At 63.5% G+C, this 19,135-nt stretch overlaps 1 protein-coding gene and 1 long non-coding RNA gene across 2 annotated transcripts; one reads left to right on the top strand and one right to left on the bottom strand.

Moving 5' to 3' along the window:
• Window positions 1-202: 202 nt before the first annotated feature.
• ANGPTL4 (angiopoietin like 4) lies at window positions 203-8,846 on the bottom strand. The gene is made up of 7 exons (XM_086767571.1): window positions 8,356-8,846; window positions 7,696-7,806; window positions 7,085-7,214; window positions 3,163-3,276; window positions 2,982-3,077; window positions 2,425-2,700; window positions 203-1,789 (listed from the first exon to the last, which is right to left on the bottom strand). The coding sequence occupies exons 1-7, from the start codon at window positions 8,839-8,841 to the stop codon at window positions 1,608-1,610; spliced, it is 1,395 nt and encodes a 464-aa protein (XP_086623697.1). The 5' UTR covers window positions 8,842-8,846; the 3' UTR covers window positions 203-1,607.
• A 6,960-nt stretch (window positions 8,847-15,806) lies between these two features.
• On the top strand, window positions 15,807-17,504 carry LOC147597493 (uncharacterized). The gene is made up of 2 exons (XR_015261131.1): window positions 15,807-15,881; window positions 17,220-17,504. It is a non-coding gene; the product is annotated as an uncharacterized LOC147597493 (long non-coding RNA).
• Window positions 17,505-19,135: the final 1,631 nt, after the last annotated feature.

The following is a 19,135-nucleotide window of genomic DNA, read 5'->3' as shown; positions in this document are numbered from 1 at the left end:
TCAAAAAGACTGAAGACTACCTCTGAGGAGCCGGGATTTACCTCAGAGAGGTCCATGGGCTACAGCTGAAAATTGAGCCCAGAAGGAAACGCAGCACTCAGGTCAAACCCTCAACAAGCAAAGTTTCCCAATCCAGCACCCCCACACAGCTCCCACACATCTTCACTGGTAAACCGTGGGGCAAATAATCCAGGCAGGACGGTTACAGGCTTGTTTTTATTAAAAGACATCTTCAGAAAAGATATTTTAGTACCAAAAAAAAAGTTTAAAATACACAAACTACAGATGGTTTCGTTTCCTGCATCAACATTTATAAATTACACCACATTGTTATTAACACTGCATTTAAATACGGAAAGAAATTAGAACAGGAGAGCCACAGACGGGGTCCGACGTCCTACAAACGGCTATGTACAATACGCAGCGGCGAGGAGCCTTGCGCAGCAGTCAATATGACTGCGACTGGGCGGGACGCTTGGGAAGGCCCAAGACAGCAGCTTGGCCCGTAACAGTTTGGGGGGACCTGTTCTGCCCCCCTCTCCCCAGACGCCTGCCCCACAGGCAGGGGCAATGTTGTACGTCAGGGCACGCACCCGCCGAGACACGCGGCTGTCGCCAAACCCCCCTGTCCCCCGGCCCAAGTTCGGGGGCGTGCACGTGGGATGGTGCCCGTGCGCTCTGCAAAGCACAGAGTCTTTTGGGAGAAGGCAGCGCTCCGGGCTCCAGGGGGATTTACAGCGGGCAGCAGGGCCGGTCCTGCCCCGGGACAGCGACCGCTCTGTACCTGTGCTACCCCAGCGCTCGTCCCAACTGCCCGGCAACGCTGGCAGGCTCCAGGGAGAGCTGGAGACCCATCCCTCCGGGATCTGGCCCCTGGGCAACCGGCCGCAGGATCCCACCCATCGTCTCCCGGAACTGGAAGCTGCTTCCCCAGCTCCCAGCAAATTCCAGCACAGCCAGAAATACAGGGCTTCGAAGCCATGGGGGCCAGGGAAGGTGGGTGAGCCCCAGGCCCCGTTCTGCGCAGGGTGTCCTTCAGCCTTCCCACCAAAACCCAAGTTCTCCGTGGGCTGAAGTCACCGGAGAAGGGGCTGCGTAAAGGGAACTGCCTGCAGCTCACGGCCCCACAGCACCAGCCCTGGGGGAAAGGAGGCTCTGGGGGCCCTGGGAGGAGGGTACGGGGGATGTGGTTGAGGAACAACAGCGAGAGACAGGACACAGCGAGGTTCCGTACCCAACGCTCGGGCCCAGGGTAGGGAAACACTTCATGTGCTCCCCTTCCCCCCAGCCCCAGCTCAAAGCCAGCACAGAAGTTCAGACAGGACAGAAAGCACCAGACGACTTGAACTTGCCGCAGCAGCACATGGCGGGTTGGAAGACCCTCGGGCATGCTCTGGAGGTGCACCTCCCCGCCGACGGCTCCTCTTCTGGTTTGGGAGCTCCCATCCAGGGGTTTCAGCAACGCGGAGCTGCGTCACGCCACGCTGCTAACCAAGAGAAATGCTCCTCGGGGGGCTTCCCGGGGAGAGCAGGTTTGTTTTCTGTAAACACCAAGTGACGGAGCTCAGGTGTGCTCCGCTGAGAAGGTCAGATCTGAAGTGGCAGCTTTAGGGCTCTGCTTCCAGCACTGCAGGTTGGATTTTCATGGTGGTTGACTTCAGCGGGTAATACCTGCCTTTCCACGTCTTCCAGAAGATGCCCTGCTTGCGCTCGTGCCTCTGGCGGGGGATGGAGCGGAAGTACTTCCCATTGAGGTTGGCATGGCCACAGGTGCTGAACCACCAGCCACCTACCAAGGCAAAGCAGAGGCAGGTGTAACCCACAGTACTTCCAGACAGAAAACAAACCCAGGTTCAAGGCAGCTGCTGCCCCCACTTTTCCAGGGCTCCAGGACTTTACAAGACCACCTCGTACACACTCAAGGAGTCCCATGTGCTGGGAGTCCTCTACGACTGCAAATCCCTGCTGCTCTTTCTTGTGCGCAAAGCCCCTCAAACCCCTTCAGCAGCCCCATCCAGGCCTGGGGACCGGCCTTACACCATTATTAAGGTTGGAGAAGACCTCTAAGATCATCAAGTCCAACCGTCAGCCCAACACCACCAAACCATGTCCTGGGGTGCCATGTCTGCACGTTCTTTGAACGCATCTAGGGATGGGGACCCCACCACTGCCCTGGGCAGCCTGTTCCACTGCCTGGCCACTCTTTCAGTAAACTTGGAAGGTTTCCAAGCAAGGTGGCAGCCCACAAAGCTGCTTGGGCCAGGACCCGAATCATGAACTCCTCCTGGTTCCAGCTTCCCTCCCCGTTCCCTGCGTGGCTCCTCCCACAGATGCAGGGGACAAACCAGGCTCAACCCCAAAGGGCTGGCATCACACAGGGTCACTGTCCCACTCGCAGCCACCACCAAAAGAGCTCGTACTGACCTGAGAGGTGCTTGGCACAGTTTGTGTCGGCTTTGAGGTCGTGGTCGCGATCCCGAGTGGAGAAGGGCAGCTGCCTGAAGTCCCCGATGGCATTTTCCAGCTCTCCAGACAGAGGCCCCAGCAGGCTGAGCGTGTAGGCTGTGCTCTCCCCACCAAGACTGAAGACAAACTGAACCACCTGGGAATTCCCCTCCCAGTCTTCCAGCTCAATCAGGAGATTGTGTCTTCCCTCTTGGACCAGGTGGTGTATCTTCTCCAGGCCCAGCCAGAAGTCACCTGGAACAAGACACATTGCATGTGCTGCAGGGACACAGACACGCCGTGTGAACAGGCTCCAGAGGGACAACCCAGGCCACCGCAGCGTTTTAATCGCTGTCTGGCACGTGCAGCACAACTCAGGAAGACCAAGGACTCCTGCTCTGTGAGCAGCGCCCTCCCCCTCCTCAGCGCAACGCTGTCACCGGGCACATGGAGGTCTCCAGGGGCCAGCAAGGGGGAATAACTTGTCCCGAGATACCACGCATCCCACGACAAGATGGAGACCACCATCCACCTACCACGAAGGTCTCCGAAGCCATTCCTGTAGGCATCCCAAAGCCGGTCAAAGTCCACAGAGCCATCCGCACGCCTCTGGATCACTGTCCAGCCACCATCTGCGGGGAGGGAAACCACCATCACCAGGGGTTCCTTGTGCAGGCCCAGCATGCAGAGTGCTGCGGGACATCTCCACCTCCTTACCTGCGGCCATGTCGCAGTAGACTTTGAAGGGCTGAGACCCCGACGGCTGCACCTGGAAAACACCGCTGCTTTGCTGCCCGGCCAAGAAGAGCTGGTGGCAATCCTTCGGGAGCTCTGCGGGGGAAAGGAAACCGTGGTTGGGAGCACGGCCCCACGGCCGCTTCCTCAGCAGGTTGCTCCCACCGCAGCCCTGGCACTCACAGTGCTGGCCATGTGCCCGGCCAGCTGCGCGCGGTGCTGGCTGCAGCTCCGGACACGCGCTGGAGCCGCCAGCCCCTGACTCCGGGGTCTTTAAACACTGTGACCCTGGATCTTCCCGTTTATCCAAACACTGCTCCGTGGGCTCCCGTCCAAGGCAGAAGGCAGGCGTCGGGCCAGGCTGGGGTGACCCAGGCGGGGAAGCACGGCTGTGCGGTGAGGAGAGCCCCGAGGGGGCCGGGGCCAAGCATCCCCATCCCGCCCTGACACTGAAGCAGCCCCAAAGGGCCTCAGGGCGGGAAGAAACCCCAAGTCCTGATGTCAGGAAGGCACCCAAGCATCCTGCGCGCGACCTCTCGCTCCGGTGCCCCAGCCAGACGTCCCAGCGGGTGCGGGGCCAGGCTGGGGTGACCCTTCTGCCCCACGCTTGGGGTGGGTGGGCTGAAAAGAGTCCCAGCTCATCGCACGAGTGGATCACGCAGGGTGAGGCCCCCCCAATCCCCGGCTGCTCCCACAGCCCCACACCAGCCGCGCTCCCTCCGCTCCTCCTGCCCCGGCAAGGACTTTACCCGGAGCTGCCAGCGCAGCACCGTTTCAACAGCGCCGATAAAAGTCCATCGCCACCCGCAGCGCCGGGAGGAACCTGTTACAAAACCCGAGGAGGACGCGCAGGGATGTCAGCCCCGGGGTGTCGGCGCAGTCAAGGGGCTCTTTGTCAGCTGGGACAGGTGCCCCCATCACCCCCAGACAAAGGGGGCCTGTTCTCCCCACGCCAGGGCGGGATGCGTTTTGGTGGCTCGCAGCTGCTGCTGGCACAGCCCCAAGACAGGCAGGTGCAGAAACCTGACGAGAAGCCCTGGGCCGTGCTGGGGTGCTGGCCAACCCCGCCGCCCCCTCTGGGGTTCCCCTTTGGGGTCCCTCTCACAGCGGCTGCCTCCGGGGTCAGGGCTGGAACGCTGCATCGGGGCAAAGAGCGGAGCCACAGCCAGAGCAAAGGGCGGCACGGGGGGACCTGCACCCCCGGGACCGGGGCCACCGAGCCCCCCGGCACACCCAAGGCACAAGTGCGTGGTCCCAAGCCGCACGTGGACGGAGCGAGCGTTTCACACGGGGCATCAGGACCACGCAAAGCTGGCGCCGCGGGGAGGCCACGCGCGTCCCCGCCTTCGAGGCAAACGCAGCCAGGGAAGCCAGACTCGGGGGACGGGAGCGCCCCAGCCTGACCCCGGCTCGCAAGCGCGGCAGCACAAGGGGGGGCTGGGCTCGCCAGGCTCCTCACCTCCTCTCTCACCGCATCGGCAGGACGTGCCCAGGCGGATGCTCGGTGGCCCCTGTGTGCAAAGTCAACATCATCCCTGGCTGGTTTTTGGGTTTTGTTGTTTGTTTTTTTCCCCCAGGCCCTGGCCACGCTCACAGCACTCTGATCTCTTGTTTTCCCGGTGCAGCGGGGACTCTGAGGCAGCTGAACGAGAAGCAGCTGCTGGAACAGCCCCAGCCCAATCTTTTTGTTTGAGGAACGCGCTCGTTAGTTCCAGTTCGCGTTGCACATCCGCATGGCACCAGCGGAACAAGACCTCCGGGCTGCTCCGGGTGTTTTCCCCTCCCTGTGCGCAGCCAAACAAGAGGGATCAGCCAGGCCGGCTGGAGCTGCCCCACGCACGGCACCACCTTTACCCCACGGGATCTCCAGGCGCGGCAGGAGGTCGCCAACCTGGGATCAACCCCCTTCCCGGCGGACGGCAGGGCACACCAGAGCCCTTTGCATCGCCTCCCCCTCACCCTGCCCAGCCCAGCTGTTTCAGAGCCCCAGCGCCGTGGGGAGGGCGCGTGGGGCTCTACCTTTCCCCTACTCGGCCGGCTGCCAGAGCACACGGGCTTGGCCGAAAGATGCGATGTGATCCTCTTTCTGCAAGCGATTAAACCTTTCACTCTCCAGGCTGCTTCCAGCCTTCAACTTTCACATGCTTGGCCCTGTGCCATCTCTGGCCTGAAAAAAAAAAAACAAACCAGCCCCTTGTGCTCGCTGGATGAAAATAAAAGGGTCTTTCTGAAAGGGCTGCCGGCGGGGTTCATCACCGTCCCTGGCTCTGCCCGACAAAAGGCAGGGAGCTGCTGGCACAAGCCTTCCAGCGGGTGCTCGCCTGCTCTGAAAGCGGCCGCAAGCCTCCCCAGGCAGAGGGCACGGGGCTGCCTCGCCAAATATTGTGCACTTCAAGATTTGCCAGAAAAAGCTCACTTGACTTGCTAATGAGAGGAAGCCAATTTGTTTTCCATCAGCGATATCAACATCGGGGACTAGGCAAGAGAAGGGGGAGCTCCCGGCTCGGCTGAGCAGGAGGGAGCTGGGATGCCCCTGGCACGGGGGATGCTCAGGGTCGCCCTGCTGGGCACGAGAAGGCGCTGAGCTCTCACCCCCTCCCCGGCTTCGCAGCATCCCCAGGGGTGGTGGGCCCCCGCTGCCTCCCGCTGTGCCAGCAGCACAGCCTACATCTGCCACCAGTACATAGCAGAGACCCAAACAGGTCTCCCTGCACCCCTGAGTGCGGAGCAGGGGGGCTGGCCAGGTGGCCTTTAAAGGTCCCTTCCAGCCCAAACGGGTCTGTGATTTGCCGTTCAGGGCAAGTCACAAAGTAGAGCTGGGGAAAAAAAAAAAAAAAATCAGGGGAAGAGGTTTTGAGACAGTTTCCTGGCTCACAAGCGCTGCTCTGACTGCAGGGGACCTTGCGTTGCCCCGCTGTGGGTGGGCCGAGCCCCATGCCTCGTCCCCAGCGACTCTGTGGCTCTGCTCTGCCCACCCAGCTTTCCGGCACACGGGTGACAGCTCCAGGCTCCACGTACAAGTTACCGCGTGTTTTCCCACAGCCGCCCCTGCGCTGAGCCCTGGGCAGGGTTTCCCTGTGCATCCTCGCCCTGCCCGGTCTCCGCTCGGCTCGCGCTGGCCGTCCCCAGCCAGCCGCACGGACGGGGCCGGCACCGCGATTTTGCTGACACAACACCAGAGCAGCTGCTCCCGGCCAGCGAACCCTGCGGGGACACCGGCTTCCGCCCGGGAGGGAGGCCACAGCGCAGCTGGGACACCCGCTCCGCCGCCGCCCTTCGCTGCTGCTGGCGGAGGGAATGCCGCGGGCAGAGCCGGGAGCTCCGGATGCAGCATCCACTCACCTGCTCTGGCACCAGGGCTGTGAGCGGCTGGCGCCTTCACCGCCTGGGCATTTGCTGCAGCTCAGCACCCTCTGCCAAGGACAGTGTGAGCTCAGGCACTTGTTTTTCATTATCAGCCCGAAACGTGAGCCAAGGGAGGCAGACGCACAAGGACCCAGCTCTCCTCCACAGTCCATGGCTCCCTAACCCTCTGGGCTGACCGTAGAGCGAGAGCAGGTGAAGAGGAGTTAACTCCGAGGAGCAGAGATCCTCCTGCCCTGCCTCCACCCCCCACCTGCCAATCCTCTTTGGCAAATACCTGCTAGCAGTGTTTGTCTGCTGCGCTCCTAATATCAGGCAGAAAAATTCCTCTTAAATCCTTGAATTCCTGCTGGACTAATACTGATCCAGGCCCTGCCCGCGCTCCAGATCCCCCCAGTCTGGCCGAACTCCCAAGCTCTGGTTTTGTGAGCAAATCTCACATCCTGACTCAGGACAACTGAGCCTTTTGTCTGCAAGCGGTCGCGCCTGCTGCGGGTTTGCCCCGGCACGCGGGAGCGGGGCAGCACGGGCAGAGACTCACTCTGTGTCGGCACGGGCTCCCCGCTCGCGTTCTGGCTCTGGTTGGTGAGGCTGGGGCTCTTCGTGTTTATCTTCCACTTCGGAGACTGGGTTTTGTTGTCCTTCAGGTGTAAGGGGATCAGCAGATTGACCTGAAAAAAAAAAAAGCACAAGTCAGAAGGGTTTGTCTCTGCTCATTTTCAACACTGGGACTCAGGGGAGCTGATCGGCCCAGGCACCAGCCACTCCCCCATGACCAGAGCTGGGCTGAACTTGCCCAGAACAGCAAGGAATGGGAGATCCTCAAGGCTGGCAAAGCCAGAATGATTGTGGTTTTTTTACACCCATGCTAATGAGTTTATTCTGCAGACAGACCCACAGGAGGGGCCCAGAGAGGCTCCGTTCCCACACACCAACTCCTCCTGTTGCTCTCTGCAGATATTGGCCAAGCTCTCAGTGCGGGTCTTCGCCTACCCTCGCACCAACAGCGCGGCGCAAGGGCCCGCGCCACGGGCTCGGCGGGGTCCCCAAGGCCAGGGAGCAGCACTGTGCCGGCCGGGGGGGGGGGGGGGCGGTTCAAGGCAGGGTCCCCGGGCTGCGGTCTCCCAGCCGCAGAGCGGGACAGGAGCTCACCTTGCTCTGCAAGCTTTTAATCTGCAGATTCTGCTTGTCCAGCTTGTACTGCTGCTGCTTGATCTTCTGCAGGAGCTCCTCGATTCGCAGGTTCTGCGCATCCATCAGGGACTGCGGGGGAAAAGCCGGCTGAGCCCCGCGCCCCGGGGAGCCGGGGCAGGGCTGCTGCCCCCAGGACCATCCTCTCCCCCCGTGCTCGCAGGGCCCCGAGTGGGTCGGGTCCCCCCCCACCTCTCCGGGCTGCACCCGGCTCCCGAGGTGAGGGGGGCTGCTCCCCGTACCTGCCCCCTCCCAACCGCTCCCGTTGCCCCGAGAGGGTCGAGGTCCCCCTTCCCCGCCCGCTCCCGGGAAGGCAGGGACCCCTCCACCCCGGGGCCGCTCCCGGTGCGCCCGGGCGGGTGGGGTGTCCCGGAGCCGCTCCCCTCGGGGGCTGCAAAGGCTAGGGTGACCCCTCCCCACCCGCTCCCCCCGGGGGCTGCCGGCGTGACACGCCCCCCATTCGGGAGCTGCCGAGGCCGGGGGCCGACTCCTCTCCCCGGGGGCTGCCGGGGCGACCCCCTTCCCCCTCGGGGGCTGCCGGAGCCGACCCCTCTCCCCGGTTCCCCACCCCCGCGGGCTGCCAGGGCTCGGGGCCGGCCCCCCTCCCCGGGCGGCGCTCACCTGCAGCGCCCCCAGGTCCCGGGCGCTCTGGTTCTCGGGCGGCCGCCCCTGCAGCGCCTGCCGGACGCGGCCCTCCAGCAGCTCCAGGCGGCCCTGGATGCGGTCCTTGTCGGCCGCCACCTCCTCCAGGCGCTGCCGCAGAGCCTCGGAGAGGTTGAGGAGCTGCCGGCCGCGGCCCTCCAGCTCCCGCACGCTGGCCCGCAGCCTCTCGCCGCGCTCCTGCGCCTCCCGCGCCTGGCGCAGCAGCCGGCCCATGGAGCTGTTGTGGGCGCTGAGGCGGCTGCCCAGCTCCCGCATCTGCCCCTTGGTGCGGTCCACGTGCTCCTTCAGGCCGTGGCCCAGCTGCAGCAGCCCGTGGGCGATCACGTTCACCTCGTCCCAGGAGGCGAACTGCGCCCGCCGCTCCCTGCCCGCCGCGGGGCCCGGCGCCGCTGCCCCTCCCGCCGCCGCCACGCACAGCAGCAGCGCTGCCCCCGCCAGCTGCATGGCCATGACCGGTACCTTCCCGACCGCCGCGGCCGCCCCGCTTTTATGGCACCGCGGCGGGGAGGGCCCCGCGCCCGGCCCCTCCCCGCCCGCCCGGCCCCGCCGCTTTGTTCGCCCTCCCCCCTCCCGGCCCCGCACCCGCACCCCAGCCGCGCCCGCCCCGCACCCGCCCCGCACCCGCCGCCCGCGGCAGTCCTGGCTCCAGCCCCGCCCAATCCCAGCTGCGGTCCCTCGCTGCAGAGCCCTGCCCGCACCCGTCCTCGCACCCTGTCCTGTCCCCATCCCATCCTCATCCCTGTTCTCACTCCCGTCCCCATCCCTATCCGGTCCCCATTCCTATCCTCGTCCCCATTCCCATTCCCATTCCCATTCCCATTCCCAGCCCCATCCTCATCACTGTCCCCATTCCTATTCCCATTCCCATCCCCATCCCGTTCCCATCGCCATCCCATCCCTGCTGACCGCCCTGCCCCTCACCCTGCACTGGGGACCCTCATCACCACCCAGCCCTGCACCCGATCCCCGCCCCCCAGAGCCCCCAGCCATGGGTGTTGCCCCACCAGTGCCTGCACCCCTGTCCCCCCCAGGCCGTGCCCCACGGGGAGCTGCCGGCCTCGGGCTGGGGGTGCTGCAGGCGCAGGGCTCCCGGGCCGTGCCCTGATGGGTGCTGGGGGCCTGGGGTGGGTGCAGGGCTCTGCTCCTCTAAACGCTCCCGGTCTCCGAGAGTGCCAGGGCTGAATTCCTCCCCCCTCTAAGGCTTCAACCGCCCCCCCCCCCCCCCACCCCGTGAAAAACGTGCCTCTTATTTCATCTGCAAGTGTCTTGGACTCCGGTTACCAGCTCTTCCCTCTAGGTCTGCCTTCTTCCGCCAGCTTAAAGGGATTTTCACTCTGGTTTTCCTCCCCAGGAAGGAATTCACACACCGCCACGGAGCCGAGCTCGCCTGTGCTCAGCCCCACAGAAGCCCACGGCAGGTTCCATCCCACCACTGCCAGTGCCAGCCCTGCGGCTTGGGGCACAGCCTGTCCGGGGGTGGGGGAGAAATCAAAAAACGCCTGGCAGCAGGATTTACCCTTCCAGGGGTGCCTGTGTCACCTGAGGGTGCGGGGAGGGCAGTGGCACAGGAGCTTCCCCAGGGCAGTGGCCATGGGGAGCGGCTGTCCTGCCCCACACAGCTCTCCCCTGCAGATTTTTTTTGCCAGGACTCTGCGTTTTGAGACCCCCCACCTATGTCACCACAGTGTTGCAGAGCCGATTTTTGAGCCCAGTCTCTCCCGTGGCGCTCAGCCCCGTCAAAGTGATGACGTGCGTGCCCAACGCTTCCACCAGCCAAACTCATTTTCCCAGCAGACGATTAATACTCAGGGTTTCCCATCTTTTTCCTTTCCGGGGGTGAACTCATGGAGGTTGGGAGCGAAGCGCCTCTCCGGTGGAGGTGTGTTTATCTGCAAAGGTGCAGGAGGCTCTGGTTTCTTGTTTTTCTGGCCCTGAGCCCTCTCAGAGCGATTCCCAGCCTGCTGCTCGTGAGTGAGAGGCCTCGGGGCAGCAGCAGCGCGGGGAGGAGTGGCAGCGGTAGGAGCTGGGGAAGGAGGAATTTGGGAGATTTCAGCAGGCATAGGGTCCGGAGAGCCCCCGGCCCCCTCCGCAGGCAGATGCTGTCTCATTTATTTCATGGTCAGGAATTTTTCAAATGAGGAAAAAGGAAAAGAAGGGGAAAAAAAAAACAGATAGGAAACACTGCAGGGGAAAAAGAAACAATAAAAATTGTGAATTGTGGTCGTCGTTCTTTCCAGATCTTTGAGGTCTGGGGGCCCCTCTTCACTCACCCTGCTGCAGTCGCTGGAGGGGGGCTGGGGATGTGTTAGGGGGCAGTGGTGGGGAGGGGTCACCCCCCCGGCAGGGTGAGAGCATTGGGCTTCTCTGCGGGGCCCAGGGTCCCCGCGTGGCACCTTGGGGTGCAGCTGCCTGGCCTGTGCCCTCCGCACCCCGGATGTTGTTACTGGCCAGATGTTGTACACCTGCCCCCCCAAGGGACGGATCTGCCGCCGTCCCCACCACCCCTGAGTGCCGGAGGGGCAGCCACAGCTCTGGCAAAAATTCCCAGATGACATCATCCCCCCAAAACCCCACGACAACTCTTATTTCCTCTTGGTTCTGTCATTTTTTGGCACCCAGGAGAGAGCGTGCTGGCAGGAGCCGTGCCCACAGAGCCCGAGGCCGGAGCACCCAGCACGGGTGGGAAACTCCAACCCCTGACGGCACTGGGACAAACGGGGCAGCAGGATTTCACGCGTTGACTGTTGCTCCGGGTCAACGCCGTCAGGCTGTGCGAACCTGCGTGCAGCTCTGCTCCCTGCCCTGCCGTTACCCAAGCAGAGCCCGTCCTGGGAGACGGCGGGGTTATGCCGGGCGCCGAAGTAGACGTGTTCTCACCGGTTGTTTTCTGCCTTTGTGCTGAGGCGGGAGAGAGGTAATGCAAGAAGCCGAGGCGTGTTGAGAAGCCACGTGATTTATGTGTTTGCCTTTGGCTGCATTTTCCTGCTGGGACATCTCCAATTTCCCTGAGAAATAGGAGTTTTTAACGCACACAAACAAAAAGTCCCCCGAGGCCCCGAGCTGTCCCGGGCTGTGCACGGCCACGGGGCAGCGGGAAGGTGCTCTCTGCCGATGCGCTCCAGTTTAAATGGAGTTTAAACTGGCATGGCCGGTGGGGATTGGTCTCTCGGGGCATTTCTCTGTGCCACGAGGGAGCCCTGGTCTGCCCTTGGGGCTGAGCTCTGCGTCTCTGCGTGCTTCAGCGGGGTCCCCTCGGCCGGGGTCATCCCCTGGAGAGGGACCAGTGGACTCCAGAGGAAGGTTTTTTTTTGTGGAGGTCTCTCTGCAGGAACAGAGGTCACTCCCATCCTTATCCCAATCACCACACTCATCCTCATGCCATCCCCATCCCCATGCCATCCCTATCCCCATCCCATCCCCATCCCCATCCCTATGCCCATGCTCATCCCCATCCCCATCCCTTCCCATCCCCATCCCTATGCCCATGCTCATCCCTATCCCATCCCATCCAGTCCCATCCCCATCCCCATCCCATCCCTATCCCCATCCCTCCGCCATGCTCATCCCCATCCCATCCCATCCCATCCCATCCTATCCCCATCACATCCCATCCCATCCCCATCCCCATGCCATCCCCATCCCCATCCACATCCCTATACTTGTCCCCGTCCCAATCCTCATCCCTATCCCATCCCCATCCCCATCCATATGCCATCCCCATCTCCATCCTTCTCCTCATCCCCATCCATGTACCATCTCCATCCCCATCCCTGTTCCCATCCCATCCCTGTCCCCGTCTCTCTCCCTGTCCCCATCCCGCGGTCCCGTGCTCGGCCGGCTGCCCGCGGGCGGGCTGTGATGGGTGTCTTTGTTCTCCGCCTTTCTCCATCCCACTCCTTCCCACGCTGACCCCGCAGGTCACTGTGCCAAAGTTCAGCCCGCTCCGAACTCGCATGAATTCCTGCAGCTGCGTGCCCCGGGCTCGCGGCGCTGGCGGGGATGGAGCTGATGCTGAGCTCCAGGAAGGTTGCTCACAGCTTTGTTGCTGGAAATGGCAAATGTCAGGGAGACTCCAGTGAGGGAACAGGGAATGTGTGAGCTACAGCTTCACCGCTGCGGGGATAAATTTAGCTTTTCCAGAGGAGTGGTTGCTCTGATTCAGCGGAGGTCGGGAGATGTCCAACAGGGATTTCCTACCATTCTCGGGCTAAGCGCAGCCAGCACGTCCCATCCAGACGGGCGCTGGCAGCATTCCCGGCTGGAGCGGGCGCCCTGTCCACCTTGGTCTCAGCTCAGACCTGGTCCTGGCAGCGATTTATCCACCGCGCACCTGCAGGGCCCGGCCCTGCTCACAAAACCGTTCTGCCTGCTAAAGCCCCCGCATGCCGAGATAGCTTGTTCCCACTTTCCCGGAGCATGAGCTCTGCTGGATCGCACACCCCCTTGCTCCCGGCTCCGGAGAGGGGCTGTGCCGCTCCTGGCCCAACGCGCGGCAGCAAGGGAGCAGCCAGGTAGGTTGTACCCCAGCCCTCGCCCCGTGAGGGGTCCGGTGGCAGAGGGGCAGTGCAGGGCACCAGCCTGGTCCTCCCCCACCCCCCGTCCCCATCATCTGCTCCCGACGGTGCCGCTTCTCGAGCAGAGCGGAATTTCCGAGCAGAGTGAGTCAGAAACATGAAAAATCGGTTGCAGCCGTCCACCCCCAGCTGTGTCGGGAGCTCAGCTGTGTCGCCCAGGCTCCATTCCCACCCTTTCTCCTCCAGCTTTCCCTGCCGGCACAGGGCAAACCCAAGGATGTGGCAGCCGAGAAGATGTTGGTACCCAGGCTGCCACATCCCCTTCATGCTTGGGAAGCTGGGGTGAGGGCTGCAGCCCTGGGGCTCCTCTGGCCCGCGGAGGCTCCCAGGCACCGTGAGCCCAGAATGAGGAAAACCCATTTTCACACTGGGAAACCAACACAAAAGGCCTGCGACGCTCCGGGTCCAAGCACCCTCCTCCTTTTCCTGGCGGGGCTGGATGAGGGTTACGCAAGCCTCCGCTAACCTTTATTCTTCCTGGCATCCCGGGCTCCTCGGGGAGCGCCGGGGTCACTGTGCAAAAGGTCACACGCGCCAGAAGGCAGGAATCCGGAGGGCTGGGGTTAACGCGGGAGGCTCGGCGGGCGGAGAAAACCGACCCTTGTTTTTACAGCCATCCCTCGGTTCGAACAACAGGCGGTTTGAATTAGGGGCTCTCGCTGCCTGCACTCACAGCTCCTTGCGCGGGGAGCTCCGGGTCGCCGGCAGATGAGGCTCCCTTTGCTCCCAAGCCCTCGCGGGAAGGGCTGGACCACCGAAACCAGGGCTGGACCACCGAAACCAGGGCTGGGCCACCGAAACCAGGGCTGGGCCACTGAAACCAGGGCTGGGCTCTGCTTTCCCAGCGAGACGTCCATGCTTCCCTTTTGTTAGCAACCTTTGGCTTAGTGACAGAAACGCGGGCTGTGGAGGAGCCTTTGATGGGCACGGAGACTTCTCCAGATGTTTTCTGAACGCCCTTTCACTTCCATCCCTGTTTCTGGAAGAGATGCTCAGACGCTCTGGAAGGACAGAGCCGCTGTGGAAGGCATGTGCGAAGCCCGCAGCGGGCGCGTTCAGGGTCCCTCTGCCTCTCCTGGCTGCCCGTCCCCTCCTCTGCCATGGGGACGGCGGTGGCTCTGGCACCGCTCGGCACTTATCCGTCAGGATCTGCCGGTGGCCGTGACCCCTCCGTCTCGCTGGCACGTCCCCCAGCGGGCTGGATCTCCTGACACAGCAGAAACAGCTTGGATGGCCGGACCCTGTGACCAACCCCAGGGTCACTGCTGCTGCCCAGGAAGGTTTTTGGCCACCCCGGGACCGGCCACGCCGGCCCTCGGAGGCTCGCGCTGCTGTCCGACGCCTTGCTGAGCGAGTGGCCTCGTGCTCTCCCGCACGCCACATTCGTCTCTGGCTCTGCTCAGGAGATTGTTTCCCACCCTTGGAGCCGGGCAGGCCCCCATCCCACCAGGACACTCGGCAGCGAGGGACGGAGCCGCCCGGAGCCGGGCTGGCAGCGCAGGCTGGCCCCAGGGCTGGGGCGATGCCGCCGCCGGGTTCAGCTGTGTCGTGCCCGCAGGCGGCGGCAGCCACAGCCATCGAGGGCTCTGCTGGGTCTGTCCCCGCGTTCCCACGGGGCCACGGCTGCTTTTCCCACCGGGAAGGGACCTGCTGGCTCCCAAAACCCGTGGAGCTTCAGACAGGGGAATGCCAGGGGAAACACTGCCCATCCGGCTGGTGCGGGGGAAAAGCACGGAGGCACGGTCCCGAAAACCCCAGCCGGGGACCAAACCTCCCCCCAGAGCCTTCCTGCGCACTCCACGACAGAGGCAACATGCGGCTCGCGCTCCCTGTCCGGCTCTGGTGAGCGCACCGCTGGCGGAGGCACGGCTGCGCCTCAAGGGACCGGATGGTGACGTTTCCCAGCGCAACTGGCCAGCTGCATCCGAACTGTGCCCTTGGGCACGTAACGGCGTCAGGGAGCACCGGCCGCGGGGCGTGTTGGGGAAGCCGCGGTGTTTCCGACCGCCGCAGAGGCTGCGTGGAGAAAGCGAGGGGAAGGGAAGGGATAGCACGGGCTCTGCTGGGAGGGGGGCCGGGAAGGAGGGACAAAGACAAGGCTTCCTCTGTCATGAACGTTTTCCAACAGGTTATATAAATACATCTCAAGCTTCAGTGAAGATTTTTCTGTATTTTCATGCTTGGATTCTGCATTTTTCCAGATTTTCACACCCCACCCCGCAGGACATGCGGGTGATGAAAAAACCCCACTGCTTTCTGTTTGCTGCAGGGAAAACCTGAGGAGAAACAGATGAGAACGCCCCAAAGCACTGCCAGCTCCAGCAGCCCCGTTCCCAGCCCCCGCGGCGGTGAAATGGCGGCGGTTTTGTAGCCCTGGCGCTTTCCCTGCCGTGGCAGCGACCACGGCTGCTTCTCGGTTTGCTCAGCCATACAACGAGTGTTCCACCGCCCGCGGGAAAGTCCCGCGCCCGGGGCATCCCGCACCCAGCGCACAACACCCGCGGGTCCCACACCTGGGGCATCCCACACCCAGCAGCTAGTGCACAGCACCCACGGGTCCCACAGCCGGGGCATCCCGCACCCAGCAGCCAGCGCACAGCACCCGCAGCTGAGGATGCCGTGATCGTTGTGGCTGACGCCCCGAGACCATGGAGCACCCCGGCTCCTCCATTTCAACCGAAAACGAGGGTTTGTGTTGGCAAGGGTCAGTTTAAAATTGCAGCCTTGGTGCTCCCTTCCGCTACCCGGCCGTCTCCAAAGCTGCCCAAATTGACACCCGGGGCCAGGCAACACCTTCCTGCGGGAGGGCAAGGCCAGGGTGCGGAGGGGAGCAGGGCGGGGTCCCAGCCCTGCACAGCACCCACACCCCCGGGCAGGGACAGCGCTGGGACAGCTCTGGGCGAGTCGCCGGTGAGTTCCTGCGCGTTACAGGTTTGGGAGGATTTCTGCTGAACGCTGCAAGGACGGTGGGCAGCCTCGCGGGGCCGGGAGCCCTGGCACCGACCTGCTGCCTTCCAGACAACGCTGCGTCTCACCGAGACTCCGGCTGTTTGATGGGGGTAGCCATCACCGCAGCCTCAGGGCTGTGGCGAAAGCCGGCCGTGTGGCCCACGGGGCCGTGCCGCCGCCTCGCAGGGAGCCCGGGCGCTGCTCGTTCCCGCAAACCCAAAGCGACGACATCCCGTGAGCATCTGCAGCCCCTGCGTGGAGCTCGTTGGGATGATTCTGGGGGACATCAGTGGGAAACCAGGCGGGAGGGCCCCTGCCCTCCTGGCTCCGGCCCTGGATGGGTTCTTCCTCTCTCCAGAACCTGTCCGACCCCCCCAGCTGGTACACAGGACAGAGCCGCGCCCGGCTCCGCGGCTGCTTTACCCTTGGACTTCAGAACGCGGTGCAAAAATAGCTGTGGAAAAGGGGAGGGGGACCTTTGCCATTTGGAGAGCTGTTTGCTTTGCCAGCGCAATCCACGCGCTGCGGCTTTTGTGGAAGGGTCCAGGGGCTCTGCGCCAGCACAGGCACTTTGCACCCTCCAGCAGCGCCGCGAGCCGCGACGGGAATGCGGCCCCCTAATCCCCGCGCAGAGAAGGGAGATGCCTTCCACGGAGCAGAGACTCTTGGCTTCCCCGTGTGCTGCGTGCCGGAAATGCTGCCCTGCTCGGCTGCCCGAGCACGGGATAGGATGGGGGAGGCTGCAGGGATGGGGTGGGATGGGATGGGGTGGGAAGGGGTATGCTGTAGGGATGGGATGGGAAGGGAAGGGATGGGATGGGATGGGATGGGATGGGATGGGATGGGATGGGATGGGATGGGATGGGATGGGATGGGATGGGAAGGGGTATGCTGTAGGGATGGGATGGGATGGGGCGGGATGGGATGGGAAGGGATGGGGTGGGATGGGAAGGGAAGGGATATGCTGTAGGGATGGGATGGGATGGGATGGGATGGGATGGGATAGGATGGGATGGGATGGGATGGGAAGGGGTATGCTGTAGGGATGGGATGGGAAGGGAATGGAAGGGATGGGATGGGATGGGATGGGATGGGAAGGGAAGGGGTATGCTGTAGGGATGGGATGGGAAGGGAGAAGTTGCAGAGGTGGGAATGGACTCAGGAATGACACAAGGTGTTTGGGATTTAACGGCAAATCCTCATGCCACGCTGCTCTTTTGAATGCACAAAAGCAAAAACTGGAAAATTGGCGCCCTGCCTCCAGGGGCTCGAGCAAGGCGCTCATCTCTCCCGCCGCAGCGGGGCCAAACAGGGCTCCCGGGGAAGCAGAGAGCCTGGCCAGGGGCCCAGAGAGCGAGGAATGAGGCAGCTGGGTGGGCCGGGACCCCGCGGCTGTGATGGGGACACTGCAGAGCGCTGCCGCCGCGGGCTGGCGCTGCCAGACCCCAGCGGGTCCGGAGCCGGGAAGGGCCGGGGCGCTGCCCGCAGGTAACCGAGCCCGCGCCTGCCGCCGTGACCTTTCCGCCCGGCCCGCTGAACCCAGCCCGGAGAATGAAATTAGAAGCAATTAAAAATTAAGCTTGGCTCAGGCTCAGATCAAACTTTCTACCAAATTTAGCAGCTTGTTGCTCTGGAGACGGCATGCACCGGAGTTCAAACGGTGATGCAACGCGGAGCGGCGGTTTCTGTCGGCGCGGGCTCTTCGGGCCGGGAACAGACAAGAGGGCGGCCAGCGGCCAGAGGGGGGTGTGCCCAGACCGGAGCCAAAGTGCGCGCTTGGAGTGGAAAGCAGCGGGCAGGTTCTGAGGGGCTTAACATCCGACTTGAAATTGGCAGCTTTGTTTTCTGCTTCGTGATTAATCCTTGCTCAATTAGCGCTTTTCCTCTTCCAGGGGAAAAAAAAAGGAGCTTTGGGGGCCAAAGAGAGGAACAAGACAGCTTAACTCTTCCAGCGAAGACCCCCAGGCCCGCCAGCCAAGGAGGGACGTCTGGAGCCCGTGATGCAACGCGGGGGCGGGCCGGGGGCCGCTGCGGCGGGCCGGGTTCGCTGGCCAGGGTGTCACCCCAGCAGCACCCAGAGAGCTTCCACGGCCGCTCGGCCCACCTCGGATGCTGGCCCACGGGCAGCGCAGCCGGATGCAGAGCAAACAGACCGGAGGTCGGGAGCAAGGACGGCGGCGGGCAGCAATGCTGAGCCGTGGCACCACCCGCCCCTCGGGTGATCCGGCAGCAACGGGCCCCTCGGCAGCACCCACGGGTGCTGGCCGGCAGCAGCCCTGCCGTGAGCCCGTCACCGCCTTTGCTGTGCCGCAGCACAGAAGGAAACCTCCCCGTCACGGCATTTCCCAGCTGAGGGAGGTTGGCACCCCGGGACGGGACCGGGCGATGCTGCGGGGGCTCTGCCACCACGCTGCAAACTGGCCCTGCCCAATCATGGGGCAATCCGGTCACAGAATCACAGAATCACAGAAGGGTTTGGGTGGGAAGGGACCTTAAAGCCCACCCAGTCCAACCCCCAGCCAGGAGCAGGGACATCTCCAACCAGATGTCCCATCCAACCTGGCCTGGAATGTTTCCAGGGAGAGCTGCTCCAGCCCTCTCATCCTCCTCGTGGCCTCCTCTGGACCCTCTCCAACAGCTCCACGTCCTTCTCACGCTGGGGGTCCCCTCTGACAAACGCAGAGACCCGCCTGGGTGCCACGCCACAACCCCGGCCGTGACCGGCTGGGTGTGCGGGCCGTCGGTCACCCAGGGGGTACCACAGCCAAAAAGAAGTTAAGCCCCCAGCCCCCCACACCAGAAAAGCAGGAGATATCAGGTTTTGCAAAGCCTGTGGAGGTTTTGCTGTCTGTCCTCTCTGATTTCACGTGTAAGGCGCTTGGAGGAGGCAAGATGCCACGGTGATGGGCAGCCGTCTAAAAGCCAGCGACACCCGGCAGGCCCGGGGCGGACAGCGTGACGGGGACGCAGCCTTTCGCCTGTGGGAGCCTGCGGTGGAGACGGGGGCGAGCCACCGCCGTGCTCGGGGGGTGTCTGAGCCGCCGTTCCTCAGGCCAAATGTCTGCGCGGGGCTGAGCCGAGCGGCGTCCTTGCCCGCGGTGCCCGCACCAACCAGGTCGCCCTGGTGTGCAGCGAACGCCTCAGGTCTCAGACAGGGCTCCAGCACTCCAGACGGCTGCTGGGGGGGCGGATGCCACCCCTCATTTACTTTACCC

The sequence above is a fragment of the Chlamydotis macqueenii genome, chromosome 26 (assembly GCF_036417535.1).
Source record: "Chlamydotis macqueenii isolate bChlMac1 chromosome 26, bChlMac1.mat, whole genome shotgun sequence".
Taxonomy (NCBI): domain Eukaryota; kingdom Metazoa; phylum Chordata; class Aves; order Otidiformes; family Otididae; genus Chlamydotis; species Chlamydotis macqueenii.
Note: the sequence above shows the minus strand (reverse complement) of the source record. Positions and strands in the feature narration are given on the sequence as shown.

Excerpts from the sequence above, each read along its gene's own strand:
- ANGPTL4 (XM_086767571.1), bottom strand. The coding sequence starts at position 8,841 with ATGCAGCTGGCGGGGGCAGCGCTGCTGCTGTGCGTGGCGGCGGCGGGA. Across the intron at positions 7,807-8,355 it reads GGGACCTGGGGGCGCTGCAG|TCCCTGATGGATGCGCAGAA; the intron begins GTGAGCGCCGCC and ends TTTCCCCCGCAG. Across the intron at positions 7,215-7,695 it reads TTAAAAGCTTGCAGAGCAAG|GTCAATCTGCTGATCCCCTT; the intron begins GTGAGCTCCTGT and ends TTTTTTTTTCAG.